The sequence below is a fragment of the Helicoverpa armigera genome, chromosome 14 (genome assembly GCF_030705265.1).
Source record: "Helicoverpa armigera isolate CAAS_96S chromosome 14, ASM3070526v1, whole genome shotgun sequence".
NCBI classification, from domain to species: Eukaryota; Metazoa; Arthropoda; class Insecta; order Lepidoptera; family Noctuidae; genus Helicoverpa; species Helicoverpa armigera.
This window is the reverse complement of record NC_087133.1, coordinates 3,681,507-3,689,905: the sequence shown is the minus strand read 5'-3', so window position 1 is coordinate 3,689,905 and position 8,399 is coordinate 3,681,507. Positions and strand designations below refer to the sequence as shown.

Here is an 8,399-nt window from a genome sequence, read left to right as displayed (position 1 = left end):
TTGGCCACCCAGCTCTTGAGCAGTAGTGTGTCAAAAGCAATCGAGTTTTGTCGACGAGAGCTAAATTTACCAGAATTTTCAGAAAGCAAAGCCACTGAAAAGTTTATAAAGCTTTTAAATAACGTATTTGACATTTTTAATTCAAGAAATCTAAAGGCCCATGGCTGCAAACATCCTATCTTTTCTGGAAATAAAGAAGAAATATTTGCTGTGCTTGAAGTAACTTCATAGCAGTCATCATATTGAGCGGTCTTACTGCGGACTATGACCCACTGATTATGGCAATGGAAAATTCAAATTTAAAATTGTCAAGCGAGATAGTCAAAGGGAAACTATTGCAGGAAAATATCCGAAGAGATGACAAGACTGAGAGTGCTCTAGCTGTAGTTGCACGCAAGCGGCCTTCTATTTGTTTCAAGTGCAGAAAGACGGGACATTTTATCAAGGATTGCCCGAAGAATGTAAACAAGAAGAATCCTAAAACAAATACAGATAATTCGAAGGTATTACTTACCGCACTTTCAGCAAACATCAATAGTACATCATGGTACATAGATAGTGGTGCAACAGGCCATATGTGTCGTGACAGATCAGTCTTGAGTGATTTTGTGAATGATAAAACGTTGTAAGAAAAAAAAAATGGTGACAAGTTATTACCTGCTAAAATGTTATTAATTGAAAAATGGTAATTTTAAGACAATTTCTAATGTTTATTTTGTACCAAACTTAACAGCAAACTTGTTATCAGTTAGTGAAATGGTTAGAAAAGGTTTTAAAGTGGTGTTTAAAAGAATTCTTCGTTACTTAAAAGGTACAAAGGACTTGCGATTATCTTTTGTTAAAGGTGAATTAACTATCACTGCTTATGCTGATGCTGATTGGGGACGTGGCGAAGACAGACGTATGTGTTCAAATTAGGAAACTCTTCAGTATCGTGGGAGAGTAGGAAACAACGCACTGTAGCTCTATCAAGTACAGAAGCTGAATACATGTGTCTCTCTGACAGCTGTAAAGAGTATGTGTAAATATTATTTCGTGAGACGTATAAATAGCTGTAAGTGTAAGCGAGGCACCCAGATGTATAGTAATAGTGATGGAAGTGGTTTAAGTGCGTGTCAACTTTCAACATCTCTGGATACCGCTGTGCCCCCAAGCACGGTTTTTTAGAGGTAAGCGGGGTTTGAACGTGCACATTGGGAAGATACACAAACCTTAATGTGCAGTTCCTATTACCCCAACTCAAACGAATACAATAACCGGCTCATCGACTTTGGAACCGTAATGGAAAAGGCTTTCGAAATTCAAAAACACAATTCCAATACTGAAGCGGGTTCCCCGAGGCGCCAGGCCTCTAGTAGCTCAACACTTGGCAGGATGTGTCCCGCCTGGCTGTACGGAAAACTCGCAACGTACTTGGGAGAACTTACTTACCTTCCCTTATAGCATTGTTCATGCCCAAATTCCATTTTTTTTAAGCCAAATCCAATTTGGCATCAAAAAAATCATTAACGACTCAAAGATAATTGTAATGTTTCGGTAAGAGATTTTGACACCAAATTACCGACAACAGGATCGGCGCGCCGCAGCACGGTGCCGGCAACGGTGCGCCATCGATTACCCATTCAGTCGATATTTCGCTGTTGATGCGCTCGCACGAATGGGTAATGGATGGCGATGGCGATGGCGGCACCGTGCTGCGGCGCGGCGCCGTGCCGTGGCTCGGCGACGACGTCGTAACGTTGTACGGCACGGCGCCGCGTCGTGCATGATGGGGATGCGGCCTGAGGGCAAAGTTGGTAGATCTACCTAAAAGCTGGTAATATTGGCAACACTACTGTCAGCCAACTGTTGGCTGACACTTTTTGACACGCTTACATGCACTTGACGCTCCATCTAGACATTTATATAATATAAGTATTGCACATGATGTTCTAAATTCAAATCACTTTGCCGCTCGTGAGGATAAAAACGGATTCGGCACTCAGATACTTATCGAAGTGCAAAACTACCTACTCTTTCCGATATGGTGGGATGAAAAACCTATTATGACCATGTACTCTCTATTGTGTATATGTACTTTATTTTAATCGACTACCTAAAAAGTAGGTTCTCAATTCGGATGTTGTATTTTTTCATCATGATCATTATTACGTACGCCGTATAAGGTACAAAGCAGATCTAATAACTTTTGCAACTATGAGTACCAAATGTTCTTACAGATGTTCACTTGGATAATGTTGCCTTCCTGAATACTGGGTTCGTGTAAATAAGCCTTAAAAGCGAAACTATTCGAAGTACAATCGCTCCTAAACTATTTGTAACAAGTAAGCTACTTACTTAGGGGCCTTTTTTACTACTTCCAAGAAAAGCCCGAACTTTTTAACACATTCAGACAAAAGATTTTAATATTACATGTTCATGTCATTTATTAGTTGTATGGTCATTCAATGTCCATATATATTTTACTCATACTTGGAGTTAGTGAAACGGACCTTCATACATCATCAGTCATCATACATTACAGATAGCCTGATAGACTTCGAGGTGATGACCTTCAGCGGGCGTCAAGGTCAGCTGGCGACTGGCCTTCAGGAAGATCACGACTCCTGGCTTAGCAGCTATGGGCTCTGTGTCACAAGCCTCGCCCTGACCTGATGTGATGATGATCAGGCTGGGGCTGGACCGGTTCTGTGTGTTGTAGGAGTCGCCACTTTCCACCTGGGCAAGAAGATAGTCACTGTTAATGTGAACTTTCAAGTAGTTTCTTTTTAACATGATTTTTAACTGAAATTACCCATGACCTCTAACCCGCCCAGGAATCGAACCCAGCCGGATCACGCCTGCATTCGCTGCAGGGATGAAACTGTCCCACTGCATACCGACTTAACTTTTTATATGCAAGTTGTTTAATAAAAATAGAGCCCTTTCAAGTTGTATTCAAACGGATTAACGTGACCAATTCGTTTCAGTTTTCTGCAGGTATATATGTATACATACAAAACTCCACATACAGTACTTATGTACAAAATAGCCTAGAGTCAAAATTTTAGCTGCTTGGGTAACGTTAAACTCTCCAAGATATTTCAAACTATAGAACAACTTATTTTATCATACCTTTATCCTAACTACAGCAAAGTCCGGTACAGGTGGTCTCCATACACAAGAGTTGCAGTCTTCTAGCTGTGGGTTGAACAACAACTGCTCTTGCGCATAGCTGCTGTAGTCCAACATATCGACTAGAGTCGGTACATCGATGTGTTTGGGCGTGAGGCCCGCGCGAACCACGTTGTCGGAACACGCCATGCATTCTACACAATCTGGATAAAAAAAAATAATTATAATTAATTATTACATAATTAATTAGACTCTTACATAATTAATTATTAATTATTACATAATTAATTATTATATTATTCATTATTACATATAATTAATGAAAATAAGATATAATTAACATGGGACTAATTTTATGAACTTAAACCCAAGTTCAACGACGACATAAACAGTACTCGCAAAACTATTCATTTTACTACTCATATAAAAGTTTCAAACTGTTGTTTTATGGAAATGGATGTTGGTTGTTGTTGAACTTGGGCTTACATGATTATTTATTTTAGCAAGCATCTTTAGCTGTTATATTAACTGCATCATTAGCATTATAATATTAGTTTGATAAAAGAACGCCATAGTTTTATCAGTGACTCACTTAATATTGAGCGAAATACTACTTACTTATTGCAAGATCCTATTTGCATCATAATATAATCTATGGATAAAGGGACTTTATCTCAAGTAGTATACATGAGTTATTATGTGGCTTATCTTAATTACGGTGCTTAACTTTCTATTACAATATTAGTATACAATGCTGATAGCAAAACTGAACTCCAGACAAACGTTTCTTTATCATGCCATATAACAACAAACACGATTTATGTAAAAATAGAGTAGTTGTATTATGTGTGACTATACATGCATACAATAATTCTTAAAAAAAGTGTTTTTAAATAAATTACTAAGTAAATGGCAAAAAAGCAACTTATGGTTTGTGGCACATAACTTTGAAATTCTAAAGATCGTATAGATATTGTCAAAAAGCTTTGCTTGTCTGAAGTTTGCTACTAGCCAAAATAAAATATGAAGGAGTGCTTTCTTCAGCGCCTGAAAAAGCTTATACTTTGATGTACAAAAAACAATCTCATACAAACCTCCACTTAAATATGCATGTGGTAGATTAGGCTTTAGGAAGATGGCTTGTCCTGGATTCAACAGCATATAATTCATGAAGTAAGGTGACAAGCAGCCCACGTCTCCGGGGAAGTCATTATGCAGTCGTTTTAGCAGTGGGTATAGGAGAGATGACTGTGTGGCTTCATCTGTGGACCAAATATAATACCTTTCTTTAAAATAGACAAAAATTACCATGGTGAGCAATACCTATTGGTGACCTTGCACTTCTAAAACAAACTTCTTTGATGTAATGGTAAATGGGATTACATTCCCTAATATTTACTCTATACTGCCAATGTAGGAGCTATGATTGGATAAATAAATTGTACTAACCTTCTTTCTCTAACCTCCCAAGCAAAGTTTTTAAGGTGTTGGCTACAACAGCTTTATCACTGGTCATCAGAGAATGAAACACTGGTTTGAGAACTATTTGACTGTCTCCTTGTTCTTGCTGGGCTAAAAAATTGTCTACGCTCTCTTTAGACAACATATTGGCAACCTCAGGCAATTCTGAAAAAGCAGAAACAATTGTACATTATTTTGATAAATACTGCATCCTTATGTTGTGTTTTTGAATTCGTAAAATTTTGTTTAACATACATCACAACTCTTTATCAACAGGCTAAATATAGGAATAAAAACCACAACCACAATTATGTCATGAAATTTATGATTAAGTATTCCAACTAAACCACAAAATCTAGGTATTTAGAGAAAATAGAACACAGGTTATTTTAAAAGGTATTTTCATACAAACTTTTAAGAAAGTTCTGGATCTCCACCAGTGGTCTGAAGCCACAGAGAGCTTCAAATGGTGTCAGAGCAATGGCAAGCTCTGGCTTATGGTTTGGATCTTTGTACATATCCGGAAAGTTCTTATGAAGTTCCTCTGCATGTTCCTGCAATTTAGAAAGTTACTGTTTTATTTATAGCTTTAGATATACATATTAAAATTGCTCATTGCACTATTTGAGTAACTGTATTACTATCTGGTTCATATTATCATGATAATTGAAGAAAAATGCATGTCATTATTGTGAATGTCCAGTGGAATGAACAAGCAATATTTTTATGTTTAGACAATTGGTTTACAATCATCAGAAGAACAATGTACCATTGGCACAGTAACAGCTAAGTGCAAATTTAATTGCCATGAAGGCCAATAGAGAAACATGTTACTCCAAATAATTATGAAATCATGAAAATTACCTTTTTAGGATGAGCTTGTATAGACAAAGCTTTTCTAATAGACAAGATCTTGAACAAGAAGGGCACAGTGACTCCAAACTTCTTTCTTACTTCTGGTCCAATGGCATCCAAATTGTCTTTGATGTACTCAGAGAGCAGGACACCTCGGTCTATGATCATTGAAGGTCCATTGGGATGTGTGCCCATCCATAGTTCAGCGTAAGGCTTGGACTGGTCAATGGCAATTTCAGGATGAGCACTGGACAATAACTTGGCGACTGTACTCTCCAGGCCCAACTTGCCCCAGTCGTAATTTTGAACTTTGCACTGCAACTCCATTATTCTGTAATGTAATCCATATGGATTTATAAATATCAATCACGAATACACCTACTATAATTTACAAAATATAAAATTACTTCTTAATTAAATATTATTAGCAAAAAATATACAGCAAAAACTATTTACTTTTAAAAAGTTTATAAACAAAAGCTAGTTTCTATGAAGTATTGTGATGCACATACACCGCATACTTACGGATTAGTCCAAGAATGTTAACAACCTAATAAAAAACAATAAATTAAAAATAGAAACACACAACTTCTTCAAACGATACGACGGGTATCATTGATAGATAATTACGTGAGTCTAGAACAGTAAAACATAAACCCAATTGTCCACGTTAACGATGTTCATTCGTCGATACGAACACATTAACCAGCATGAGTGCTATGTGACGACATGGGCTTATATATAATAATTGCTTCAATAGGAAGAACACGATGAAATTGAAACTTTACAAAGTTTGAAAGAAATCGTAGGTCAACCAACCAAATTCACTGGCTTGCTTTGACTGACATTGACAATGACAATTGACAAATGGCATTCTTTTGACATGCAGTTGACACTGGCAATTTGTTATACGTTCAGAAATTTCCTCCTTTGCTCTTGACTACTTTGATCAAAAATTTAATTTAAGAACACATGTCCATTTATGGTTATGAAATAAATTTATTTTATTTTTTTTATTTTAAATTTATTTAGCCTGTTTGAGCCGGTTTATTTTGTATAAAAAATACTGTCGAAACAAATAGAACACTTCTGAGTACCGCTTATTTCTGTGCCACATTTACAGCATTTTTATTAGTTTGTAGGAGAAATCAAAGAAAGTAGGCATAGACCGGTTATGACAGGATTAAGCAAGGAAATACCATTGCCAAAGATATGTTAGAAAAGTTTATTGTTAATTATTTTCTTCATAATACATAATATCATCACGAAGACTTTCTGAAGGACGAGGAGTTGATGTCAGTTTTACGTTTTGCTTAGCGGCACCGCCATCAATGCTCTTAATATTGTTAAGCTTTAACTTAGTTTCCAGCAATTTAGATGTTTTGACTATTTTAGCAGGTATAGCGAATCCAGTTAGACCTCTGTTAGTTATTTCTACATTTGGCGCGTCGTCTAAAGGTTCACAAAAACTAGGGTCGCCGTGGTAATTCGTCCCTGAATCATACTTAACACTCTGCCTTGTATTTTTCTCAGAGGGGCTACTAAACTTTGATTCTATCTCCTTAAGATCTAAATAGGGATACTTCTTCATTATAACAAGCTGTTCGTATTGACGAAGATCTTCTTCACTGAGAGAATTCTTTACAGCAGTATTCAAATGTGCTTGGATGTTTCTGGAAATGTCTTGTGTCGAATCTTTAAATCTTTTAAAGGCATTTTCTAGGTTGCTAGCCATCTTTTTGCTTCGTTCTAAAATATTTTCATGGTGATTCGTTCTGCCGCAGATCCGAGAATCTAGAACAATAAGTACGTGGGTGATAAGTGCCAAGAGCGCTTTTGCACTAATCGCACTTGACTACCCATGTAGCCACGCTCGTCTGAAAAAAAAAAAATTATCGCATGTTGATGCGTGATGGAAGTCATCTTTGTAACTGTTAGTGCAAAATGCTTAGATTTGGTTCGCGGAAAATCCGAACTTACAATCCGCTAGTTAGGTACCTAGCACTCTTAAAGGGTGCGCTCAGAAGTTTTTGAACAAAAACAACAAGGACCTAAGTAGGTATTACCTACGAAACTAGTACAAGTAAGTGGGTAGGTACTAAGAACTAAACTGCTAACGGAATTACGACTTTGGCCTTGAGCAAAATCACAAGCATTTTATTGCTTCAGTCGTAAAACAAGGCTGGCTCAACTACTTAGAGGTTTTAACCAACCGGAGGCGAAATTGCCGTGCCTCTCCCTCTAGCAAAGGTACAAAAGGTCCGCTCATTCAGGTTTTTACAGATGTTAAATGCTCTAAGATCTACCCACGGTCTACTCTCACAATACTCACGGTTACTGTATCCTTCCATAGACCAGTTCGAACCTTCTCTATGCAGCGGGAATGTGTAGTTGAAAGTAAGACACAAGAGTACGCACAAAATTGTTAAAACTGCAGCATTTCGGTGCATTATACTGCAGTTTGCTAAATATTTATACATTGAATGAGAATGCCCTAATCGCTTACGTTTGCAACCGCAACATGACGGGACTTTATTTTTTTTAAACGTCACTCACATCTCGATAAAAAGAGTTTATGCTTACCTATGTGAAGTGCCGTGTTTAGGTAAGCGTCTATGGTTAGGTACCTAATAGGATGCCAAGATTTCGAAAACCCATTAGGTATCTACCTACGTTTATTTTTAAAACTCTGAACATTTATCTACTTAATTAAGTACAAGTACCTACCTAAGAGGGCCGTTGTAACTGTAACTATTTTTCATTTTGTCTCCATAGGTGTACTTACCTAAGTACTGATACGAGTATTTGCAGGAGACTTCAATACTTAGAGCAAAAATAAAGTAGAGGCACAAGATTAAACATCAGAAAACCACACTAAATATATATCTACTTACCAGATTGCATTACTTAAGTACCTAATTACCAGAAAAATCCATAACTTGCTTAGTAGGTAAATTACCTAATACCTA

The 8,399-nt window shown here is 37.0% G+C and overlaps 2 protein-coding genes across 3 annotated transcripts; both read right to left on the bottom strand.

Moving 5' to 3' along the window:
* Positions 1–214: 214 nt before the first annotated feature.
* On the bottom strand, positions 215–6,278 carry Mpi (Mannose phosphate isomerase). Of its 2 annotated transcripts, none has more exons than XM_064037911.1 (7): positions 6,250–6,278; positions 5,440–5,761; positions 4,988–5,129; positions 4,564–4,740; positions 4,209–4,376; positions 3,115–3,317; positions 215–2,718 (listed from the first exon to the last, which is right to left on the bottom strand). In XM_064037911.1, exons 2-7 carry the CDS (start codon positions 5,755–5,757, stop codon positions 2,512–2,514), a joined length of 1,215 nt encoding a protein of 404 aa, XP_063893981.1. In that variant the 5' UTR covers positions 5,758–5,761; positions 6,250–6,278; the 3' UTR covers positions 215–2,511. The 2 variants fall into 2 exon arrangements, with proteins under 2 accessions (XP_063893981.1, XP_063893980.1); XM_064037910.1 differs by having other exon boundaries at positions 5,956–6,266.
* Positions 6,279–6,641: 363 nt separating this feature from the next.
* Positions 6,642–7,967, bottom strand: LOC110380166 (uncharacterized). Its single transcript, XM_021340060.3, has 2 exons — positions 7,763–7,967; positions 6,642–7,224 (listed from the first exon to the last, which is right to left on the bottom strand). Exons 1-2 carry the CDS (start codon positions 7,908–7,910, stop codon positions 6,662–6,664), a joined length of 711 nt encoding a protein of 236 aa, XP_021195735.3. The 5' UTR covers positions 7,911–7,967; the 3' UTR covers positions 6,642–6,661.
* Positions 7,968–8,399: the final 432 nt, after the last annotated feature.